A 26520-nucleotide genomic window follows, 5' to 3' on the forward strand; every position below is an offset into this window, starting at 1 on the left:
AACAAAAATACAGAAATATTGATCAAGCATACAAAGCATGACTATAATCTATGAGTAATAACTATGAGCTAATTTGTTAATCTGCCATTTTCAAACCTGGTCAGGCTAACCAGGAAACCCTAGCTGAGATAAAAAATCTCAAGACAGGCAAAAATAAAGTTTCTGACAAACAATGAGCAGCCATACATACAAATATGATACAAAATAGGTGAAGATGTTACATTCAAAGCCAATAAATAATAAATATGTGTCAGATGTGTCTTCCCCCAAGTCATTTAAAAAACCCTAAAGTCCTCTATTAAGTTTCAAGGCTTTTGTAATTTGTTTCATGTAAAGAGATAAGCAAACTCAATTAAGACAATATCATTTTTTACAGGTTGTCATCACTGCGGTGGATGTTACCTTAACTGTGCGGATAACATTGTTAGAGAGCATGTTTCTGTCCGGAAACAAAATCCGTGGCACCAGCCGGCGTTTCAGTAACCAATCACAGCACAGAAGCGCTGCACCGCATCAGGTACATGTTGTGCTTTTAATCTTCTCAGTGAGACAGTTTCTAATTGTTCTTTCTCACAAGTTATCAAGATATCAACTCTATAAGTTTTAGGTAACAAAACATCGCTCCAGATAGTCTTTTTATTTAATAAATGATCTCCAATTACACTCGTCAACAGTGGTGTGGGCTAATAGTTAGCTTGCTAGCTTTCGCTAAATGAACCACTCCTGGTGTCGTTTTTAATAAACTTTATCTACCGAACGATTTGATAATATATACATTTATGTGTAGCAGATAATGATGTTTACTTACTGTACAGCTATGGGTTAGAAATAATTCGGCTCAGGAAGTGAAGCGTTATCAAAGTTTTACGTCTAAGAAATCTGTTTTGAAAGATGTTCATGATAAACTTCATTCAGCAACTTTGACCTTTTATTTGAGACTCAACATTACGTTGTCTTCAATTCAGAATAACGACATGTTCATATGCCAATAATCAGCTATAAAGACAAGAAAAAGTTCGGCCTGGACTGTTTTCTAATTATGCTTACACTTTAATTTTTTATTTCTGATTAGGGACTATTTAATCTAAACACTATTCTTTATTTACTTAGGACTCAATATTGTCTTGATTTTATTAACCATAATGACATGTAAGTTATGATACTGGTCATGAACAATTCGGGTCAAACTATTATTCTTACATTTAAATAATGTTTCTCATATTTGATATGTGGTTTTAATTTCTCAGTATTACATTGATTCTTGTAAAAACAACGACATGTGCATTATGTTGTTAATTTACTCTTTAAGTCAACAAATAATTCAGCTTATGTTATTTATATTTATACTAAGACTTTTATATGTTTTCTCTGTCCTGACATTCGTTCATTCAGTGCTATCAGTGCTTTGTTTTAGTAAAGATAAGGACATATTCATTTTGATATATTAACTGTATGGTCAGCCTGTAGTTGACATTAGACAATAATCTGTACGTTTATTTATGTGAAGACATGTACATTATTTTTCTGAATACAACGTCAACAAATAATTTGACTCTATTTATGCAAACACAAATGTATTTTTCTCTCATATGAAACATGTTTACGCCAAACTCTATTTAGCAATGTCAACGTTTTTTTTTGACCAAATTTTGCCTTATTTTAGAAAAATGATGGACATGAATATCTTGATATAAATCAACTGTATGGTCAGCAATTAATTTGCATTGGAAAATGATTTATAAATGTAGATTTATTTGACACCGGGTCACGCCAGACTCCTCATTTACGCTTGAGGCATTATTTAACTTTTATCAGCAATGTGTTCATAATGTTACCTAAGAACAAATCGTGTGGCTTATTATACGTGCTTACACTAAACTAATGTTTCACTGTTTGACATAAATTCATGCCAATCTCAGTTCAATATGTTAGTGTTTTTCAGATTACTACTGCTTTGTTTTTAAATAAAAGAAAAGACATGTCTATTATGACATCACTCATCTGTATAGTCAGCCAGGATTTTGCATTTCTAAAGGTTTTGTTTCATTTTATTGACTCAGCAGCGTCATGGCAAAGTCCACTCAGAATCCTTGAAACTGTATAATGTTTTTTTTCTCTGTTGTGCCTACTTTGAAGAGAACAGTCTACCTTGACATTTCTCGTCTGTCTTACACCCTGGTGCAGAAGACTTGAGTATTAATGTGAAGCTGTTGTTTTTCAGTTCGTTGGCTCTGAGTTGTTTGGTCGGCAGACAGAATGGATGAAGAACCGGAGAGAGCCAAGCGCTGGGAGGGAGGCTACGAGAGGACATGGTAAAGCTTTGAAACCATGGAGATGTGTGTTTTCATGTGATCAGGTGTGCTGTAGGTATAACTTGTTTTTATTGGTTTGCAGGGAGGTCCTGAAGGAGGACGAGTCCGGCTCACTCAAAGCCACGGTGGAAGAGATCCTGTTCCAGTCCAAAAGGAAAAGGTGATCGTGTGCATGCAGTTTGTCTGTTAGAGTTATAAATCAATCATTATAAAGTCATTCTCAGACCACTGGGTAATGTAGTTTAAGTTTTCATTTTTGTTGCTCTCAGTAATAACACATGAACTCGAATTTGTAGTTCAATAAGTTAATCTTCTCTTGTCATATTTACGAAACATGTCTCCCCTTGCTGCTGGTCACACATGAAGCAGCCACTTCATTAGGGGCACTGGTACAATTAAAGTGGAACGTATACTGCAGCTACAGCCATGAGTTCATCCTAATAGTGTTAGGAGAGGTATTCACTTAACTGTTTGCAGTGGTGTTAAGCTGGTTTGCTTTATATCAAGAGGTGTTAGTCTAGCCCGTTGACATAGAGGTGAGGGACTAATATTAGGAAGACTTTTCAATATAATTTTTATATATATATATATATATATATATATATATATAAACACCCCTGACTAAAGACTACTGCTCAATAGGACCTCAGTAATAAATATGAAGAACTATAGTCTTTCTGACAGTCATACGTTGTAAATGTAGAATTCCTGACCGAGCTGTAGAGTTAACCGCCGTTGTACTCGTCTTAAGATTTGACCTCTTGAATCTTTGAATGTTACTGTTACTACAAACTCACCTGCTGCCTTGTTTACCTCACAGGGTGGCCGAGAGCCATGGACAGGTGCGGCTGGGGATGGTGAGTGACTTCTGCCTCGCTCTCACAGAACTTTGTGTTTCATTATCTGTGAGGATGAAAATCTCATGTCCGCTATCATTTAGTCAGAGAAGTTAAAATAAATCACTTTTAATTCAGCAGTCTTCAATAGTACAGTCCTATAGGATCTTTATAAGTTCTGCAAAGATTTATCCCTACATCTATAATAAAAGTAAGAGGTGACTATTTGAATTATTCACTAATTGTGAATGACATTGTTTTCATACAAATATGACAGAAAATGCCTCTCTAAGTATTTCTCATTTTAAGTTGATGTTTTTGTCTTTTGGCCTCAGAATAGACACATTGGTTAGGTTAACTGTTAATGCAAACGATCATTAGTAGCATCATGAAGGCTTCATTAGGATGTAATGGTAATAAAAGGCTCAATGGATTGCTTCCATCATTACTTTTAATTTATAACACTAACAGCTCAGGAGTGAACAATAAGTGGTAGCATAGAATAATCTCTCACGTAAAGAGTGTCTTATTCGAGTAAACGTGATGATGTTAAAGGATATCCTCTGCTCTAGATGCGTCATCTCTACGTGGTGATCGACTGCTCGAGGAGTATGGAGGACCAGGACCTGAAACCAAACCGCCTCACCTCCACATTGAAGGTAAATCTTTTTTGCAGAACATCACAGCTAACACCAACAGTTCAGTTTGTTCAGTAAGATCCGCTCACTGTGTCCTCTGTCCGTCTCTCTGCAGCTGATGGAAGCTTTCGTCGACGAATACTTTGACCAGAACCCCATCAGTCAGGTGCCTTTTTACACTTATTGAACACATTTGACACTGAACTCTGTTGAAACTTGCAGCTTGATTCAGTCAAAATCAAAACACTCTTATGGTTATAAATAAACATTCAAGTACAGGACTGCAGCGTCATGATGTACGTATACAGAGAGTGTCAGAAGTGTCCTCTTATCTTTGTAAAGTAAACTTTAAGAATGTTTTTTTTTATTGAGCAATGATTCAGAATCTGCAGAGGGAAGTGATACATAAGTCATACATTTTAACTGGAAAAGATAATTTGTTACTTCTGTAGTTCTGTGTTTTTTCATGTCATGGTATCAAACCCCTAAATCAATCTGTCAATTAATTAAAAACACCCCCCCCCCCCCCCCCCCCATTACACCTGGTGGTCTAAATATGAATACTTATATACTTTTGGATAGTTTTTAATATTAAGTGTTCTGAATCAGGTCAATGTTTGTAATGTGTTTTTTTTTTCTGTGTGTATTTTTTGCCTTTTTATGCCTTTTATGAGGACAGTGGAGAAAAAAACTAGGAGAGAGAGGGAAAGGAAGGACATGCAAGAAAGGAGCCGCCGGTTAGGGCCTCCGCCTCGTACATGGGGTGCAATCTAACTGCTTGGCCACCGTAGCCCCAATCCCCGTTATTTTAATGGTCCATGGTATCAAAAAGTACAGATGATTGAAAGAAAACTTCTTCAGTCACGTTTTTAACCATACAGTTTCCATGAGAGAAACTGGAAGAGAAAGAAGACGCTGTCTACATTGCACATATTGAACATATTTTTACAGTTTACCGTGTGAGGGAGTTTTCCTGTTCCATGTTTTTGTAATGAAGAACAATAAGTTACAGAGAAGTGGGTGCCTAGGAGTTTTATTTTTTGTTGCTGTGTTTTAAAGACAAGTAGACAAGAAATCTGGTATTGAGACAATCCTATTCCGCTTTAGAAAAAAAGTATGTCTTCGCTCCACTATTAATTATGTATCATTTACAGAGACCCAGCATTAATCCACCATGAGCGAGACAAACTTCTTTTAACAGGCAGAAACGTTGGACAGAACGAGACTCATGGTGAACAGTCATCCACAGAGACTCTCCTCAGTAATAAAGCACCGAGTCAGTGTACAGTTTAAGAAGCTTTAAAAATCCTCTGATAAGGCCTTTCTCTTTGATTGTGTTTTTTATTCTTCTGTGTGGTTTGTATTGTTTTCATATCGTCATGTCCTGTTTTTTTTTTTTTTCTTTTTTTTTAAAGATTTATTTTTGGGCTTTTTTTGCCTTTAATGGAGAGATAGGACAGTGGATAGAGTCGGAAATCAGGGAGAGAGAGTGGGGAAGACATGTGGGAAAGAGGCCACAGGTGGGAGGTGAACCCGGGCCACCCGCTTGAGACGACAGCCTCCATACATGGGGCGCGTGCACTAACCACTGCGCCACCAGCGCCCTGTCATGTCCTGTTTTTAATCTTTTCGCACCATACTGCTCCTTGTAATGTTGTTTTCAAAAGGCTCCTCATTGAGAGTTATATATTTAAAGTGTACTTAAAGTTTAAATTTACTGAACAACAGTCACTATGAGACAAATAAAAGAGGAGCTGGTCGTCACCTGCAGACAGACATGATGTGACGATACACTGAAGTTTGTTTGTGACTATGTGGTGAAGTTAATGTTGAAGCAGAGGTGTGGACTGGATCTACGTGATGTGACCGTGTGTTTTATGTCCTCAGGTCGGCATCATCACCACAAAGAATAAACGAGCCGACAAGCTGACTGAGCTGGCAGGTGAGGAGCACATTAACCCCTCTCTGTTTAATCAATATCATCAAAATCCAATTAAGATGATCCATGTGTTTGACAACTGAATTTGAGGGATCAAAACAATTAATGTGTATATTTATCTCTAGAGATTGAACATAAGTCTAAGAGAAATATCGGCCAATATATCAGTGACGAATAATTTCTCTTCCTAATATCGATATCGGCCTTAAGAAAATATCCGTCAGGCCCTAGTTCAAGCATTACAATGTAGAGCCATACCTCCTTTTCACTTTCACTTGTACAAGGAACGAAAATGTGCAGGAAGCAGAAACGCCTTTAAACCTGCAGAAGAAGAAAAGTCAGAAATGACTACACAGTAATGTACAATCCATCACACTTCACAGAGGCTTTACAGAGAAAGTAGTAAAGTAGAAAGAAGTATATATTACTTCACATAAATAGCTTTGAATTGTCAAATGTTTATACAGCGGCCTTCACTGTCAGACAAGGGGGGGGGGGAGGTGAAACGTGAAGTAAAAAAAGTCTAGAAGTAGCGGACGAAGCAGCAGAGTCTGCTATACAACGCTATAATGACAATATTTGTCTTAATTTCAATGCTACATGTAGTCCAGCGGATTTCCAATATCAACAAAAGAGCCGAGAACAACAAACTGAAGAACAGAAAACATTACGCAGCTAGATCGTAGCGGTTGCGTTCATACATTCTATGCTCTGACGTCACAGGGTTATAAACGTCACCACCCTCTCCTACTGGCCTGAGAGGCCGGATAATATCCTGCTGTGTTCTCACATCAGCTCCTAGGGATCTGGTAGGAGAAACTATGCAAGTCAGAGTGAAAAATGTGGCTTTTTGCGTTCACACATACAGCTCCTCCTCCAGGAGTTTTTCATTAGTTTTCTGCATGTGTGGGATCCCCATTTCCTTACTCCTCCTGCCTGTGTCTGTGAAGTTAACTCGTACAGTGTTTCTGTGATGTGTAACATTTGTGTTTGACCGTCAGGGAATCCAAAGAAGCACACCGCTGCCCTGAAGAAGGCCGTGGACACCGTGTGTGGAGGAGAGCCGTCACTTTATAACTCTCTGAACCTGGCCGCACAGTCACTAAAGTACGTTCTGCCTGTTCATGTTTCAGTTTCGTTTTCTTCATAGTGATTAAACAGTCAGTTAGCTTTACATAGCTGTCTCTGTTTGAAGGCACATGCCCGGACACACGAGCAGAGAGATCCTGATCGTCCTCAGCAGCCTCACAACGTGTGACCCAGCAAACATCTACGAGCTCATCAAGGTGACCTTCAACCCCTTCACCCTCACATAGACGTGCACAGTCACCAGCCTGTCTCTGTAATCGTGTCATAAATGTTCCTCCTCCTCCTCCTCTGACAGACTCTGAAGTCTCTGAAGGTTCGTGTGTCGGTGATCGGCCTGTCAGCGGAGGTGCGGGTTTGCACGGTGCTGACCAGAGAGACGGGCGGATCGTATCACGTCATCCTGGACGAGAGTCACTTCAAAGAGCTGCTCATGCTGCACGTCAAACCTCCTCCTGCCAGCTCCTCGTCTGAGTGCTCTTTGATACGAATGGGTCAGTACACACAGGGTGTTACCTTCATTCTGCGATCAGAATCAGAGTCCAGATGAACTAACTTTCTCGATAGAGAGAGATCACTGACACTGATCACTTCAAGAACACATATTTTACTCCTTTTCAATAAGTTTAAACAGTGACCTGTGTCTGACCACACCCCCTCTCTGGAAGGGCTCGGGGGGCTCGGGCTTTCTCGCTCCATATCCTATTGGTTAGGCAAACTCAGAGGGCAGAACAAACACCTAGCTGTGAGAGTGTCACCCACCTGGGGGAGGGGCTACTGCCCTTTGTGATGTCATGAAGGGAAAAATCTCCAAACAAAACAGCAAAAGACGTGGAGGATGGACTTTTCTCATCATTGGGGGGGACTAGGGACACATATAAATGTTCGAAAAACGTGTGTATTTTGCATAATATAGGACCTTATCCGATAGGTGCCGATTTATGTACCTACTTGCAGAAATTATCATCTTTAACATCTTTACACATTTATTCTAAACACCCCTAGAAATACTTAGGCAGAAAAGTCAACATTTAACTATTAATTTGTTTCCATAAAATCAATGAATAAGCACTGTTTTCTCCTCATCAAGATACATCTATAATAGTATCAGTATCTATTGAATACGAGTTTCAGACGCACTGAATTTGTATTTTGTGCTTGTTCAGGTTTTCCTCAGCACACCATCGCCTCTCTATCTGACCAGGATGCCAAGCCTTCCTTCAGCATGTCGTAAGTTAACAAAAAAAAAGTCATTAAAGTTTGATGTTAAGCATGTGGACAGGAGTGTGAGCAGCCATATTGGACTACAGTGAATTCTCTTTGTGATGAATGTCTCCTGCTGTCTCTCTCTCTCTCTCTCTCAGTCATCTGGACAGTAGCAGCGGTCCTGGTCTGTCTTTGGCAGGGTACTTCTGTCCGCAGTGTCACGCCAAGTACACAGAGCTCCCTGTGGAGTGTAAAGTCTGCGGTACGTCTCTATTACTTCCCCTAGACATCCAAAGAGTACTGCAGTTATTTTACACTGCTTTAAAGGTCACATATTATACTCCTTTTCAACCAGTTTATATAAGTCTCAGAGCTACCCAAAACATGTCTGTGAAGTTTCTTGTTCTAAATCCACTCTGATCCTGTATTTGATCATGTCTATAAACTCCTCTATTTCAGCCCTGTTCAGAACAGGCTGTTTCTGTGTCTGTACCTTTTAAATATATAAATGAGCTGTGTTTGACCACGCCCCCTCTCTGGAAGGGCTTGGATGGCTTGGACTGTCTCCATGCTGATTGTTTACAGTGTAAATGTAGACTCAGAGGGCAGAACAAACACCTAGCTGTGGGAGTGTCACCCACCTGGGGGAGGGGCTACTGCACTTTGTGATGTCATGAAGGGAAAATCTCCAAACGGCCTGTTTGAACACACATTTTTTTTTAGTAGAGTAGGAGTAGAGCAGGCAAAAGACGGAGAGGAAGAACTTTTCTCATTATTGGGGGTTTGTAGACAGACTAGAGTCACATATTAATGTAAGAAAAACATGGTAAAGTGGATTTTGCAGAAAATGTGACCTTTAAAAGAGAGCTCTGACCAATAGAAATAGGATATATTTGATTGGTGTGTGTATTTTTGGTTGTCTTCAAGGTTTGACTCTGGTGTCGGCCCCACATCTCGCCAGATCCTTCCACCACCTGTTCCCCCTCCAAGCCTTCACAGAGACTCCTGTGGAGGAGCTTCGAGGAGACAGGTGATACACTCACACACACACAAACAACAGCGGCGGAGTTAATAGGACTGTATTTCCAATCAAGGAATTAGGGCTTTAAACCAAAACTGAAACTAAAATGATGATATAGATTAAAGGATGAAGTTGCTGCTTTACTTTTGGAAATGATGTTCTCGTTATGTCTTGTGTTATTGTCCTGCACACCCGTTACACACAAACTCGCATCACCTAGTGCACAAACTCCTCAGTTCTATCAAAATAAAGCGTGCATAAATACTCAAGTATATTCAAAGATAACACAAATTATATTTATTATTAAGTATCTTAACTGAAAAGATGAAATAATAATCAGATCCTACTTATGATGTGAAGAGCTTCAACACGAACAATCTCATCCCCTCCTTGAGTTGCATCAATACGATGATGTAATTTCCCTTTTCTTCTCCTGTATTAGAAGAAATTAGTCTCTATATGTTAGGAAGAGATTGACAATTATATTAGAGAGGACAAAAAAATGTTGAAATATATTAAAACTTTGTACAGTGTGTGGTTTACTGAACAGCAGTCTGTATTCTCTGCTGGTGTCTTCTAATATATTATCATATTCTAGTCTACTCATTCGATACCTGATTTACGTTCTTCCTGACTTCATGAGTGTAGGATCAGTCTTGGCAGTCTGGGGTTTGGTTTCTTCAGCCTGAGCTCAGGCTGTGATCTCATGTGATCATAGTGTGTTGTGTTCATGTAGGGTTTACAAAGCTCCTGTGCCGTCACTGTGTGTCTAAACCGGTTGTTGTTTTGTGTCTCAGGTTCTGTCAGGCTTGTCAAGGAGGGCTGAAAGATAAAAGTGTGAGTAAAGCAGAGACACACTCCACCATGTTACAAATACATTTTGTTTTACTCATCACAGTCACACAGGCTGTAACAACACATCTTTTTTTACTGAAGGAGCCACGACAGGTCAGAGAAAATAACCCTGATGATGTTATAGTAAACGACTGATTCAAAGACAGAAAAAATGTATTGGCCCCAAATATAATACAACCTCAAAATATAAAGCAACCTCCCCCTACTCAGGACTAACTTAAGAAAATATACTTTTTGAAAAGTTTTTATAAAGAAAACCATTTTACTAGAGAATACAATCTCATTGAATAAAACAAGGTATGTTTTTGTTTTTAACACCTGTAAACAAATAAAATCACATTTTCAACATCTTTAGGATTTAATTGCCACATTTCAGTATTTCCCACAGAATGAAGGTAAACCTGTGGAACAGGGAAGGGTCTATTAAAGGAGCAATATGTAACTCTAACACCTAGCGTCCAAAATGGGTACTGCAGTCCAAGTTCAAAACATTATAGAGAGCTGTCTCCCCCCCATCCCCTCCTCCCTAGAATCAATTTGCACCTAGGTTGCCATTTCGAGGACACTGAAGCTTCAGTGTTTATCCAGCTCCGCATTAGTCTTGAAAACTTTCTGCATTCTAACCTCTCTCCATTTTTCCCCAGTATATATTCTAGTTCTACCATGTTTCTGTCCATGGAGCTTATTAGAAACATGGCGAGGCTTTTTAGTTTGAGTAGAATCAATTATATCTGAGTTTGCTTGCCAACTTCAATCGCTGCAACACCTGTTGGTTTTCCTGTGATTACTGGTCTCATATCTGGCAAACCGAGGGGTGAGGGGCTAGGGACCAGACTACCTTCTCTGGTCAAAACAAACACAGACCAAAGAATAGACACCACAAAGAAAGAGTAATATTACATTTGTCTATTATTGCAGCTTCAGTCTCCTAATACTTGTTTATGTATTTTTCTCTGTATGTTCCTGCTTGTAGGTTTTTACCTGTCCGGCATGTCACAGTGTGTTCTGTATGGAGTGTGATCTCTTCATCCATGACTCCCTGCACTGCTGCCCCTGCTGTATCCACAGTCAGAGCGCCCCCTGAGGCTGGGAGGAGAACTGTCAGACAGAGACTGAAACAAACTCAGTGGACATATATTGGTGTTAAGCCCAAACATCAAGATGACGCACACAGGGACATCCCAGTGCTCACGTTAATAATCAGTTCCAGAAATACGGGAAATATTGGAGAACTCTGTGAGAAACACTTCTGATCCACTGCACTGTTTATCTGCTGGTAAAAAGCACACTTTTTTTTACTTATGTGAGGAGCAGCCTGTGTGCATTGTTTATACATAATTTGTACTACAGCTCTGTTTTTGTCAAAATTGCAGTTTAGTTGCAATAAAAAAGATGTTTTTTACTTATTTAAATGTCTCTCTTTCTAAACTGAAGTCAGCATTAGAGGCTGTAGCTGCGATAGCGGGACACCTAGTGTCTGCTTGCTCTTATTCCTGGGAATTTGGGGTTAAAATACCTGAAGTGACTACTTTAAGCCCAAATAAAAGAATTACCATTTTGACTCCAACATCTCCTTCCATTAAGAACTAGTCTTTGAAAATGGATTATGGTTCTCATGTAGGGAACATTCAATTTGAGAATTAAGTCGAAATGTCAAGTTATTGTCAAATAGTGAGAGTGAAGCTCAAATGATGAGATTAAAGTTTAAATGTATGGATTTGGGGCACATGCGGCCTGGTTGTTAGTTTGTGTGCCCCATGAGCAGAGGTTGAAGTCCTCGGCAGGGTTTGGGGGCAACCTGTGGCTCCTTTGTCCCCCGTCGCTTCCCGCTCACTCTCTCCCTAATTTCCTACTTGATCCACTCTCTTGTTGCTCTAGAAAAGGCATGAAATAAAAAAAAATATTGATTCAAGTTGACAATTTTAGAAGAAAGTTGAACTTCATGCATTTATTAGTTGTTGACCACAACATTTTAAGCCAGAGTAGAAATTGTTTGATGACAATTAGACATGTCATCTGAATTGTGTTGCTATGGAAGCCCTACGCTGACATGCATCAGTACATTTTATTTTACTCTGTTTTCCATGATAAAGTCACTCATCTTGGTTATTTACGGTTGTTTTCTCGAGATCTCAACTTATTTATACTGTTATATCAAAATACTATTGCAGTTTTTTTTTCTCTCAAGATCTCGATAAAACAACTGAAAGGAATAAATGATCATGGGAATACCAGAGATGCTATCCCTAGATAAATAAGATAAATAAGGTGAGACCTCAAGTTAACAACTGAAATGTAATCGTTATCAAATGTTCAAATTTAAAATAAAATGTTGCGATGCATGTCCTCTTAGGGCTTCCATCATTTTACTTAACCTTGCACTGAAACGGATAATCTAGAACATTATCAATATAAATTGGCCCAATAAAAACATAAATAATAAAATAATTACATATATATATATAATTACCCTCTTTGTATTATGTTGAAAAGCCTTATAAAAGAGTAGAGAGTATATCAGAACTGGGATTTGGGTTATCTTCAATAAAAGGTCGAAGGATTCATTCAACGCCACACGATGGCAGTGATGTACTGACCACTTGTTAGCAACCCTAAATCAAGACGTAGAAGAAGAAATCGTCATTTCCGGGTTTTCCGTAACAACTCCTGGCGGGAACCTCCGGTGAAAACAGTGAACACAGCTGAAGAAACACGGATCATATCTGTCCTGAGTCCTGTATGAAAATGCCCCGTGTATTGAACGGTATCGTGGCGGTGTGTCCTGACCTGGGGATCGGGATGAACGGAAACCTGCCGTGGCATCCCGTTAGACTCAAGTAAGTACCGACAAGGTGTGTTAATAATGTAGAAATAATATTCATTATTAATTAATAATATATATTTTTATCTACAGTAACGAATTCAAACATTTCCGAAAGATGACATCGACTGCATCTGTAGACGGTGAGTTAAATCTACTTTATACTGTCATGTTTATTACATCACATGCTCAGAGGTCAAAGGTTAATAATGAATCATGAGGTGAACAACAAGTCCATGTCACTGTTATGAAACCAAAGCATTCATTTACCACGTGTGTGTAAGACATCTAGCCATTAAAACAGGACAATGACTTCATATTCAAGCACTCTTCTTACAGTTTCATTATAGAGCAAAACACCTGAGAGAGTTTAAAGCTTTCATACCAGTCATTGTCTTTTCTCATATTTCATATTCTTAACTCATATTTAATGATTCAACCTTCGGCCACAACACACAAAATATTCTAACTGCATGTATTTTCACATCTGTCTGTAGTTTAACTCAGAGAGGGTCGTTGTAGTTGTGTTGTATTTCTGAGTTGTACATCAGTGTAATGACAGTAAAGTCAAGGGGTTCTTGGGAAAGTGGAACTTTTTCTGCTTCAATACTCATATTATTGTTCACTTCATTTAATTTAGTGACAGAGTGAGAGGAAACAACTTTTCATATTCATACAACATTGTGGCCCTTTTCAATTTGTGGGCATTATGCAAATGAGTTCTCTGAAGACAACAGACTGTAATATGATTTAGAGCCCGACCGATTAATCAGCCAGCCGAAAATATCGGTCGATATTAACATATCTAGTGACTATCGGTATCGGCTCATTTTTATCACAGATGAGCGCCGATATTAGTAGATTTATTCACCTGTTAAATATCATTTATCATTTGAGTTTTATTGTATTACACTCTCAGTTTTCTTTCTGGCTGTCACCAGCAGAGGGCGCTGTATGGATTACAACAAGAGTCATCACTCGCCACAGTGTAAAACGGTGATGCACGTACATGTATGGTTACTTTCCAGTTGAGTGACCATCTTGTCTTAATTAAATATCTTTTCACCACGTGTTTGATAACTGCATTGGAGGGATCAACACAATAAACGTGTATATCTATAGCTACCTCTCCAGATTGAGCACAGATCTAATAAAGCTATCGGCTGATATATTGGTATCTGATTTTTTTTTCTCTCCTCAGTATCAACATCGGTATCATCCCCAAAAATCTCATATCAGTTAGGCCCTAATATGAAACATGTCGTCAACAACATACCTTACTATCAGTGTGTTTAGTCGTGGCTTACAGATCGTAGAGCTGGTGGTGAGTTAAAATCACGCCTCGTCTGTTTGGATGGAGTGGATCCTCTTTGGTCTACAGCGCTAACGTGAGCTGCTCCTGGGTCTCTGGTGTTTGCAGCGCTCTCTGACATCTAATCAATAAAAGTGTGTTGTTTAGATCTGTGCTTCATGAGGTGAGAAGGACTGTTCTTGGCAATGGACCACATTTTCCAAAGAGCCAGAATGGCTGTAAAAAAAACAAGAAAAACAAGACAGGCTAAATGTTTCATAAAGGCCTAGGAGGCTGTTCACTTTTCAGGAGAAAAAGTGATCTGCTTTCACACTGATGACGTTTTGTTTCAACGCCTGTGTGTCTACGGCTTGGATTAAACGTGTCGATGCCACAGAATCTGAGAGCAGTAGCTGGATGTTTAGACTCCTGGAAGAAAGTCCCACCAAGTAACACAGATTGGACGGTACGTGCTAAAGCAGTAAACCTGGAGCCATGAACTTAAAAAGGTAACCTTTGTCTCCTGCAGGTAAGCAGAATGTGGTGATCATGGGCAGGAAGACGTGGTTCTCAATCCCGGAGAAAAACAGACCTTTAAACAACAGGATCAACATCGTGCTCAGCAGGCAGTGCAAGTAAGTGTTACACACTGTTCATATTAATACACACACGTTATGTTTCACTGTGGATACACCACAGCCTGTGTGTATTACTTTCAATAAGTATTTACATACCGCTGAAGCTGTGAGTCACTCAGTGTAGAGAGTGATCTGGATTCTGACTCCCAATGTCCACATACTCCATGCACTGCACACTCAGCCATCCACTGCCACTAGTCAGTGATTGTATTTCCACCATTACAGCGCCATTACACCCTGCTCAGTTTCAAATACGCTGCAGGTCAATTTTCCAAGGAGTACACTACAGGCAAGCATCAAGCTGGACAGAATAGAACGACCCGGACAGGAAGTCAGACAAGGAAACGCACAGAGCGTCCGGTCAATTTCAAAATCAAACACAATCTACGGACTCAAGGTCGTGTTTTCCATCACGTTATCAGAATTTAGTCAAAACAGGCTCCAAAAAAACCCAACAAATCAGCCAAGGAAAGACAAAGCAACACGTTGTTTGCACGTTTGTCTCTTTAGTGCCGCGTAATCTTGTAGTTCTACTGTGATGTGTCTACAGCTGCACTCACGCCTCAAGTGAGGCAGTTTGCGTTCCGTGGAGCTGATGGACCTCGGCTGTGGAAATTGGGTGATAGTTGACGGTTTAACTGCCCAAGAAGATGACACATTTTGGGGTGGAAGTAGCTCAGGCTGTAGGGACTTGGGTAGCTGGAGAGGTGCCAGGTCACTTCCCTAACACTGCTGAAGCGCTCTTGGGCAAGTCACCAAACCCCCCCCAACAGCCCTGGTGTGCTTCCCATGAAGCGGCCCCCGCATCTCTCCACTATTGCATGTCCACAGGTCCTGTTTGAGCATGTGTGTATTTCAGCTTCATGTGTGTGAGAAGCATGTCTCTAAATAACAGAGTTAAAAAAAGAAGGGGTTAAAAAAGTATATCAAATAACAAATAGATTTAAAAGGAGACAGAAAAGGCACAGGAAGAGTCAGGTGTAGTTTTATTTAGGAAGAAATGATTGCAGATGTTTTTTTATTGCCAAGTAGGTTTATCTGAGGAGTCTGATTCTTACAAACAAATATTTTTAAAACATGTTCTAGATTAAATGTTCAAATGATGGATTTGATAAAAAGCATACTCCAGCACTCTGAATGATTTGATCTTTGAACAATTTTTTCCCCAAAATGAGAGTGGAAATATCACGACATTGCCCTGCTTACTGTATCATAACATATGGCAGTATATTTAAAGAGAAATGATTCAGTCTCCATACTCAGCGTTACTTTTCACAGTGAGCTGATTTAGTGCCTCTTCTCCTCCAGAGAGCTTCCTGCAGGTGCTCATCACCTGGCTGCAGACTTCAGCTCGGCTCTCAGACTGGTGGACGCCGAGCTGGCAGACAAGGCAGACCAGGTCTGGGTCATAGGAGGGACCTCTCTCTACAAGGTTGGTGGACAGATTTCACCATGCTCTTATGGTTCATGTCTTTGATGTATTGTTGAAGTCTTACAAATTACAAAAGGTTTTGCACCAGTGGATTTCTTCAGTCACCTGCAGTGAAACGGGCTGTAATGTCTGCAACGCCCGGTCAGAGTTTAGTCTCTGACGCGCTCCGATTGTTATTTCAAGTGTCACACATCATTACAGAATATTTTTTTCTTTGTTCCTTGTAAACTATCAGGTCCATCCTAAACAGTGATCTGATAGGTCATGATCTTTCATGTGCTTCTTTCCTTTAGGTTTAAGATGAAGTTATTACAGCTCACTTCCCAGCAGCTGGCTGAAACGATGAGCTGAATTATTCCACAACCTTTAGCACCATAAGTCATTAAGACTCCACAAATATGTAAAGACAGCACAGCCTCTTTTTACTGGATCACATTGGTCACAGCTGTGTGTTCTTGGTCACACCTTCTGCATGCACAACACCTGCTTCCTTTTGTAGTAACATGTTTGTTTCTCTGGGTTACGCAGGAGATGATGGAGAGCTCGGGGAGCAGGAGACTGTTTGTCACACAAATCTTGAAGCAGTTTGAGTGCGACACATTTCTCCCTGAAATCAGTCCAGATAAATACCGTCTGCTGCCAGAGTAAGATCCACACACATGTTCAGGATATTTATCTTTGACGCTTAAGTCTTATTATGAAGCTCTGGATGGCATTTTTCTTCTTCTTGGTGTTTATTGTACTTAAACACTTGATAACTGACATTGTAGAGCTAAGTGACATCACATGGGTCAAGAGACAGATGATCAACTCACTCTGTGTTGTGGCTGTGGGACAGCTGCAGCCATAGACTGAAAATAATCATGGACAAAGCCTGAGCGACATCACCCCGTCGATGGTGGTCACCATGCTGGAAATGCTGTCTCAACCTAACCTTCAACCTAACAGCAGCTTTCTAGCTGAACAGCAGCATTTACAGGTTGTGTGATTACACCACTGTAAAGGAAATTAAAGGACAATTTTAATCCATTTAATGTATCTATGTGCGGGCGGGGAAATCAGTAGAGTATTTTGACAACAAACAAACATCACAATACTTTTTTTAATGTTACTGTAATTAGTAGAGGGGGAGTTAATTTTAAAAGTTTTTATTGGTTTCATTATTTCCCTCCATTAACTTAGCAAATGTTTTTGTTAGTGAATGATCTTTAAAGTTTTATGACGAGGCCCTGAGAGTTCATATAGAAACCCTGATTTAACCCTGATTATTTTACACCTGATTTAACAATAAGGATTGTTTCTCCTGCAGGTTTCCAGGAGTGTCACAGGAGCTGCAGGAGGAGAACGGCATCCAGTACAGATTTGAAGTCTATGAGAGTAGAGACAATTAAAAAGGAATCAAAGCTGTAAAAACATTTTTTTATTTCTGTGTTGAAATGAACTCAAAGATCTCCACTGTGTAGTTGTTTACAGGTTGAGGAGCCTGTATTTATAGACTGAACAGGTTCACGTCTGACTGCTCAGGAAAAGAAACATGACTCATTGTGGAGTTAAAAGTGATTTTATGTTTGTAATTTACCCCGTCATGTTTTGTTACATGATGTAATGTGTGCACTGGATGAATAAAGTGCATTTAGAAGACTTTGAACTTTGTCACATTTTTTTATATCACTGTTTAACCTCAAATAAAACAAATTTAATATAACCCCCCCCCCCCCCACACACACACACACACACACACACACACATGCACTGCAAAATTCCCCTTAATCACTACTGAGTGGGGGTGATGATGTTTATACCAGGACCGGTTTGATCTTTTTACATCCTCTGTTCAGCAGTATGTTATTTTTTTTTTTTCACTCATGTTTATATTGTGAATACATCGTATCACCAGTAGCACTGATATAAACCCAAAAACTGTCACCAGATTGTCTGACTTGGTCTCTTTGTCTTTCATCTTGGATATGTTGTGAACACAGCATAAATTTCACCACCACCCATTCAAAAGTGAAACATCTTCCATTGTGAGGGACATTGGGTGGCTGTGGCTCAGTGGTAGAGTCAACTGTTTCTCAACCAGAAGGTTGGGGGTTTGATCCCCCGGCTCCTGCAGCCACATGTCCGCTCTGTCCTTGAGCAGGACAGTAAACCCCCTAAGTTGCTCCTACTGCTTTGTTGGTGGTTTATAAATCTGTATGAATTGGATAGCTTATGATGGACGCTTAACATAGAAACCTCTGACATCAGTGTGTGAATGTGTAGGAGTAACAATACAAGCTCAAGTCCATTTACCACGTATGAACGAGATTTAAGTGTCAGTCTAACCAGGGCTCTCGATGTGTCGAATAGCTTTATGTGAGGTATGTGTTATGTAACTTTTACTGCATCATTACAAATTACACATGATCTTGAGACCACCAACAAAGCTTTCAAATATGTTGCTCTTAGCTCAGAGTTAAAATGAAACAACAGAGAGGAGTTCAATATTTTAATATAATTATTATTATTATATACCTTTAGGACAGCAGTAGCTCGGTCTGTTGGGACTTGGGTTGGGAACCGGAAATGTCGGTTCAAGTCTGGCACTGGGACTGGATGCAGGCGAGGTGCTGGTTTACTTCCTGACCACTTTCAAGGTGCGCCTTGAGCAAGGAACTGAGCCCCCAAACTGCTCGGTGCACCAGTCCCTGCAGGCCTCTCGCTCTGACATCTCTGCTCCATATATGCACGTCCACAGGTTCTGTCTGTACTAATGTGTATTTAGGGACTTCAAGAATGTGGCATGTGTCACGATAAAAGAGCAAAATGTCCAAATTATAAAGTATATTAAATTGAGAAATTAAATATAAAATGATCAACTCCCATCTTCCCTTGAATGGATTTTTGCCAGCTGTTCAGAGAAATGTTATTAGAAAAATCAATCTACAACTAGGTCATGGAGACGAAAAAAGATTTTTAAAATCTGAAAAGTGAGAAGGAAAAGGCCACATCTAATGTCCAAATGTAAGGTGGCCTTGAGAAGTGAACTCACTGCCTTTGAAGTAAACACATGCCAATGGACAGAACAAGAAGAAATAAAACATGAATAGAACAACACGAGCAGCTTCTACAAAATGTGCTGCAGAGAATGTGTTTTCTTTTGTCTTATATTTACATTTTTTTTTTTTATCATCTTTTTATTTGGGATGGGTATACAACGATCAACAAACTGTTCACAGAATGTCAGTATATGCCTTCCCTCCACCAACATGAACACATACATACATGCATGTCTGCATACATAGGCCTCCATGCATACACAGAAAAACAAAGCGAAAACAAGAAAAACAATCCTAACAGTAATACTAATAATACTCTTAATCTTAATACTCATAATAATAGTAAAAATAATAAGACGAGACAAAAAAAAGGGGGGAATTAAATAAATTGAAAAAAAATAATTAGATATCATAACATCATTGCATTATCATTGTTGACAACCTTTAGAAAATTCCTCCAAGCAGCAGATCAATGGAAGCCAAAAGTCCTGAAAAATATGGCCACGGTTACATTTTTCTAAAGTTAGTTTCTCTAATGGTAAAAATTGTGACACTTAAAGGTTGGCAGAGTCATTTTTCCAAAAAAGTAATATACATTTCTTGGCAAAATATGTTAGAATTATTAATATTCTGCATTTTTTTCCTATCTAACTGAAAATCTGGGGAGTCATTTAATAAATATAGACAAGGGTTTAAATCAAATTCCATTTCCAAAACAGATTTAGTAAAGGAATGAATAGAATTCCAAAAGTCCTTCAGCACATCGCATTGCCAAAACATGTGCAAAAATGTTCCATCTTCATTTTTACTTCGCGGACACTTTGGTGAGTTTTCTTCCAGGCAATTATATTTACATTTTGATCACATAATTCAGATATTCGGGCAGCTATTGTGTGATATTATGCTAATGTTTAATGTTTTTAATGCTAATGGTCTATTATCATATCTTCCTGCTCAAACTACACATCCCTTTACCATTGTTGGTGAAAATGCAGTCAGAGATGTGATTTGTAGTTGTTTCTGTTGTTCTTTCTCTCTTCCTGTAAGCCCAACACAGTCTCAGTAGAAGTCTGTTCTGTTCAACATGAGTCGTGTCTGCCTGTTAAAAGAGTTCATAACATTTGTTGTGAATTGGCTCTTTTCAGGAGGTCACATCAAACTATCTCATGAAGTGGGTGCGTAGAACATCAAACTGTCTCATTGAAAAGCTGTACACAAGTACACACTTCTAATAAAATGGTGATACTGAGCAAGAGTAGTGTGCAGGATTTTTTCTTTTCAATATGAATTAGCGCTTTAAAAGCAAACAATCTATTGATTAAAGGCAGGGTTGGTAATTTTCTCCAGATAGACTTTTTAAGATTTTGGTTTAAATTGTCTTTAGGTCCTGACAGACATTAATAACTCGTGTTCTGAAAAAGGAACAAAGAAAATCTGTCATCTGTATCAGTTGTTAGCATGTAAAAACTTCGACCAATGTCTGCCACGAGGTACCAATCTGATGAACCAATCAGGCCTCCCTGTCTCCCTGCTAGTTCTCTACCCCTTGGCTGCACTAGCCCACACTCAAAGCGTGGCACCGACGATGGAGTTTATACTCTGAGTTTACTTTGCGCTGAATGAGACATGAGACGACGTAGTTTCTACACAATGCAAGCGATGAGCTGAGGTCCGCTTCTGGAGTAACGGCGCTCGTGCATGTAAGTGGGCGTGGCCTTAGAGGGAGCACAGAGGGGATGGGGTGGGTGCAGAGACGGGGGACTAACGGAATGCTAATTTCACAATCATGCAACCCTGCCTTTTAATGATTGATATTGGGTACTATGAACTACAAACATACATATAAAATCCCAAACTAAAATAGATGAATCAGTATGAAGTAGAGAAATCTACTCAAAGGTCAAAGGTATCTTTATTGTCCCCACAGGGAAACTTGTTTGCAGCAGGAGACATACAAATACATAAACAACACTAATAAATCATCCAAACATCAAGTGCATAAGTACATACAACATGAAACATGAAGACCAGCAGAGATGCTCCAGCATCACGATAAAAATGAGCAAGGAATTAGAATTCAACTGCTATTAAACAGACAAATAGCAGCAGGTACAAATGAGACCCGATGCAGTCTGTACCGTCTGCCTGAGGGATGAAGACCAAACTCTGCAAAGAGAGGCTGATCTGGGCTCTGCAGGAGAGAAGTCACCTTTCTGAAAACCTGCCTGCTGTAGAGGTCGACTCCTCCCTGCAATCTTGCTCGCCACTTTAACCAGGTTACCAAGTCTGTTTTTATTGGCTAGAGCCAGATTACCATACCAGGCAATAATACAAAACATTAAAACTGATTCAATAAAACTTTTATAAAAGAGGGTCATCATCTCAGAGGATACATTAAAAGAAATACAACCTCTGTTGGACCTTCTTTGTGGTAACAACAGCATGTTGCTCAAAGGACAGTTTGTTGTCCAGCACAGTGCCCAGATATTTGTAGCTGTTCACTATCTCTATACCAGCATCTCTATAATATGGTTGGCACAGGACTAGATTGAATCCTCCTAAAATCAATAATCATGTCCTTTGTTTTCAGTAGGTTTAGCAGAAGGAAAGACTCATCACACCAGGATGTGAATTCATCAACCACAGTCCCATGGGGATGCTCCTCCCCTTCAAGAAGACTTAAAATGACTGTGTCATCTGCAAATTTAAATACATGCCTCCTAATGTGATTGCTACAGCACTCATTTGTGTACAAGATAAATAATAAAGGGGAGAGACAACATCCTTGAGGAGAACCAATGGAGGAGTACAGCTGATTGGAAAAAGAGCCGTTTACTCTCACACATTGAGACCTCTCAGTTAAAACGTCTAGTACCCAGCCTACAAGATTATGATCCAACTTAAAATTGTGAATGAGTTTTTCTGCTAAAAGATGAGGCTGTATGGTATTAAAAGCAGAAGGGAAATCTATAAATAAAAGCCGAGCATGAGCTTTGATTCCATCAAGGTGACGATACTAAATACCTAATTGAGAGACAACAGCATCTTCCATCCCCCTGCCAGACCTATATGCACACTGCAGGGGGTCAATAGATGTTTCCACCTGCGTTTAAACCTCATTTCTGATGAGCTTTTCCAAGGACTTCATCACTCAGGAAGGGACAGTTTAAACATTTCATCAAACTGACATTACAATTGTTTTTAATTCTCACACAACAGAGGACAACGGGTTATTAAACCTTCCTGAGATATCAAATCTACATCCTTGTCGGTCTCTAAAGCATTCAGGTGACTTATTTTCACATCCGTTCTCCATCATTGACTTCTGTATATGGAAATACATCCATGAAGTGACTGAAGCTCTCTGTTGTGTAATCCTCACCAGAATAAATCTATCGTCGCCTTGAACTGTTCGCTGACGTCAGCGCCACTATTGTCCCTCCACACATCAGCAGACTGAATACCTGAAGTTGAAAAGAAATTAGTCTTACCTGCGCAAATACTTCACCAAAGACCCCTGTCTGCTGCACTGAGGCTGCTGCACAATAAGATGTGCTGTCATTGGCTGAGTGCTTCCTGCTTCTCAGCTGCTATAGGCCGTCCTTCCACACTGATCTGACGTATATTAGTCTTCATCCCTCCTTCATCAGTCACTCCCGGCACAGATCTCTGCTGAGTGACTGACTGATTTCTCATCAGGCTGGACTCTGACTGACCTGTCAACAGGAGGGACCTGGACCTGGACCTGGACCTGGACCTGGACCTGGACCTGAACCTGGACCTGGACCTTTCACACTGAAGAATGAGACGCATTCAGGTAAGTTTCTGCAACTTTAACTTTTTCTGCAGAAAAGAAGTTAAATGATGAGTTATAGTTTGTTGTTTCTTTGCAAATGTCCCTAAAAGGTGAGATGAGAGTTTAATCGTGATCTGACTCCAATGACACAGAAATCCTGTTTCCCGATTCAGAATAAAAAAGTATGAATCATATCCAGGCTGGGATAAGTGAAAAAAAAAAAAACGTGTGCTTCCAAACTATTTTGTTTTCTTTTGAATTGTCTTCGTACAAAGCATCAAAAAAGATCAAATCTTGTCTGAAGTTCTGAGTCAGGCAATGATGGAGCAAAACCGAATGGATTAGCCTTCTTTACATGTTCAAGGTCATTTTAACTGACACAGGACTGCACAGAAGATGGGAAATTACATTTTCTATATTTACATGATTATTACATTACCACTAAGTTCTAGTGAAAGAAGAGAGGAAAACGGGAGAACAATAATATAAAACCAGTTGTTGAACATTTTAAGGCAAAATATTGAAAGTAGCAGTTATGGGCAGAGATGATTAACATCTCCCAAACTGACTAATCAAAATCAAGAAGGGGCAGAACTTCTGATATCAGCTTGGTCAACAACAATAAAGGAGGCTAAAAAAAACCTGACTTGTCTATTCGACAGGTCCAGGTCTTGGGCTGCTGTAAATGCCAGGACAGGATTCATATACTGTACATTGTTTTTATGTTTTCTTGGGGATATTTTCTTGAATAAAGAATAACAATATTAAGCCCACAGTGATACTAAAACCAAACTAATATCACTAGGGAAGCAGAATTAACTTTCGTAACCTAGCAACAATATGGGCTGGTGAGAAGTGCTGTGAAACTGAGGTCATGGGCGCTGCCAGCACAAAAAGTGGTTTCAATGCACACAGGCCCAAAAAATATTTTTATGGACTGGAGTAAGACAGCAGAGGGACGAGGCAACATGGCAACAAGCTCTGATTCAAAACCTTCCTTTACATTATTTAGGCTCATTGGCAATCATTGGCAATCGGCTAAGAAGCAGGATTCCAGCAGAAGGCCAGTGTAACAAGTCACCGGAGGAATTAGCTATGCTAATCAAACGAACGATGGCTACAGAGATGGAATCTCTCCAAGAAAGTCTGGCCCACATGTTAAAGGTCTCGCTTGAAAATACCCTTGACCCTATAGCATGTGGCAGAAAATGACAACTTTCTCTGTTCTTTGAAAGACAAATCAGACATCCAGGCGAAGAAGTTTGGCATGGTCCTCAACAAAAAAGACAACATTCAGATTAGCTTGCGCAAGAATGAGAAAGATACTAGCTCTTGCCTTGCGGAGGAGACTACATATACAAAAGAAAATCAGCTCAAAACAAAACAAAGATGGGCAGAACCTTTGATCCATATTAAACAAACAGTATTATTACTTTATTACTGCATATAAAGTATGAATTAGAATGGAGCAGGCCAAGCCACCTTTTGGCATTGGTGCTTAAGCAACAAGAAGCTAAGTGGTCCATACCAACAATCAGATGTGCTAAACTTGGAGTTGTGTCTTCGACTAAAGAAATAAGAGATATTCAATAATTAGTTGTGTAGTTCTAGTGGTTTGTTTCCTTTGGAAGATGACTTCACAAATGATTTAGTGGGTTGGACCTCCCTACACTTACTTTAGAGGACAGTAAAACTCTGAACACTACTATTACACTGGATGAGTTATTTACAGCAGACAAAGCTGAAAACAAGGGCAGTACCCAACTTATAGAAGGAATGCCAGTAGAGCTCTATCTAACAATTGGGATATTCTGAGACCAGTATGGTTGGAAACATAAAGTATGTGTTGAAACGGCATTTTTCTCAGAAACCTAAACATAGCCCTGATCACAGTAATACCCAAACTGGGTGAAGACCCCTTGGAATGTGCCAACCAATGTTCGAGCTCATTGATAATTGATAACTCACTGATGTCTAAATTAAAGGATCTTCTATATTAATAAGGTAACTCAGTTGTTGTTGGGTTGTGTGAGTTAAATGTTCTAAATTGCACACACACAAAAAACAATGGACAGTCCATTGTAATGTCTATATTGTGCTTATCTCAGGAATAAAACAGAAGTGACAAAAAGAAAGACAAACAGCAGAAGATTTTGTATTTTTCTTGTCAGCACCATACAAAGATTTTCATTTGAATGATTTAATAATAATATCTCAGTCCCTCTCAGTTGTGTGAAATGAAGGAGCCAGAGAGGCCTTTACAAGAGGAGTGATTAAATGTTAAGGAATGACATTTTCTCTGCTGCCTTGCTCATTAGTCATTCTGTCTGTGTTGGCGCTCGTTGAAGGCCAGACCTGACCCCTCAAACAAGCTCTGCTGGGGGGGTTTGAATGTCACCCTACAGAAAAGGCTCCATGCTGAGGTCCAAACCTGCAGCTCTTCACACAGTACATTACACTCCTCACAAATAAACCATTACAGCATTGTAAAGACACCACTAGTGTTATTAAGTACTGGCAGTAACATGTCATTAGAATAACCAAATGGATAAAACATTAACAGACACACAGTGAGTAACTTTAAATAAGTAAAGAATAGAGAGAGGACAAAAGTTAGACAAAAATCCTCAGAAAATCCATAATTTCCAAAAAGTTACGAATGCGTCCAATTATTTCTACATAAAAACAAGAAACACGTCCCTTAAATTCAATTTAATCCCACTTTTCACGAGAATGAAGTTCTTTCCATTTTATATCATGTTGTGCTACTTTATCAGAGTGTTGAGATATTTTTTACAAAGGTTGGATTCAGCTATGCTCTTGATGTGATTTAAATATGGGGTCGACCGACATTGGGGGCCGGTATGCATTTACAGTAAAATTCCAATCATTTTGAATTTGGAACATTACGAACTCCAACACAAGACTTATTTTAAATGCTCAACGGGGAACTCTTCAGACCCAGAGGCAAAGACACACCTGCAGGCTTCGTCCATTAATAGTTAAGTAGCCCTTCCGCTCTTCTGTAGTGGAAATCATTACTATTCTCTGTTCACTCTGCATGTGTCCATTTTAATCATGGTGACTGACGATGGTAGAGAACTTGTCGAACTCATTCCGACTGATTTTTTTTCTTAATGTCTGGATGTAAGGCATCCTGATGCTGCATCAGTTATATTCCATGATGCCAGACCACACAGTATGACTCATTTTTCTGTATTTAGGACATCATAGTGCTGATATTGTGTTGTCTGATCTTGGCAGATACACTGAGAATAAGTTGTCCGTCAGTTTTACAGACTTGGATAAGAGACACAAGGCCACTCACACTAGCTGCAGGAGTGAAAACAGGCAGATGACGAACACTTTCTGTTCTGACATCTGAAGCCAAATGAAACTACAGTTCTTCCCTTTAACTGTCTGTCTATCACTACTTCACACTGCCTCTACATATAGCAGCTGTTGTGATTTGGGATTTTAAACTGCTGTTATTGCAGTCAAAGCAGCAACTATTATAGTGAATGTTGAAGGGTTAACACAAAAGCAGACATATGAATGCATAATCTTCTCAGACGTCTGACATTCACTGTGAGGATTCAAGGCAACAG

General features: G+C 39.5%; 2 protein-coding genes across 2 annotated transcripts; both read left to right on the plus strand.

Moving 5' to 3' along the window:
* Nucleotides 1-450: 450 nt before the first annotated feature.
* gtf2h2 (general transcription factor IIH, polypeptide 2) lies at nucleotides 451-11299 on the plus strand. The gene is made up of 15 exons (XM_061037469.1): nucleotides 451-517; nucleotides 2222-2312; nucleotides 2395-2472; nucleotides 3133-3169; nucleotides 3721-3807; nucleotides 3902-3952; nucleotides 5674-5728; nucleotides 6727-6832; nucleotides 6921-7011; nucleotides 7110-7305; nucleotides 7978-8041; nucleotides 8176-8279; nucleotides 8945-9047; nucleotides 9836-9875; nucleotides 10867-11299. Exons 2-15 carry the CDS (start codon nucleotides 2257-2259, stop codon nucleotides 10975-10977), a joined length of 1179 nt encoding a protein of 392 aa, XP_060893452.1. The 5' UTR covers nucleotides 451-517; nucleotides 2222-2256; the 3' UTR covers nucleotides 10978-11299.
* A 1229-nt stretch (nucleotides 11300-12528) lies between these two features.
* Nucleotides 12529-17716, plus strand: dhfr (dihydrofolate reductase). The gene is made up of 6 exons (XM_061037470.1): nucleotides 12529-12730; nucleotides 12808-12857; nucleotides 14535-14640; nucleotides 15952-16075; nucleotides 16604-16719; nucleotides 17385-17716. The coding sequence occupies exons 1-6, from the start codon at nucleotides 12633-12635 to the stop codon at nucleotides 17464-17466; spliced, it is 576 nt and encodes a 191-aa protein (XP_060893453.1). The 5' UTR covers nucleotides 12529-12632; the 3' UTR covers nucleotides 17467-17716.
* Nucleotides 17717-26520: the final 8804 nt, after the last annotated feature.

The sequence above is a fragment of the Labrus mixtus genome, chromosome 5 (assembly GCF_963584025.1).
Source record: "Labrus mixtus chromosome 5, fLabMix1.1, whole genome shotgun sequence".
Lineage (NCBI taxonomy): Eukaryota > Metazoa > Chordata > Actinopteri > Labriformes > Labridae > Labrus > Labrus mixtus.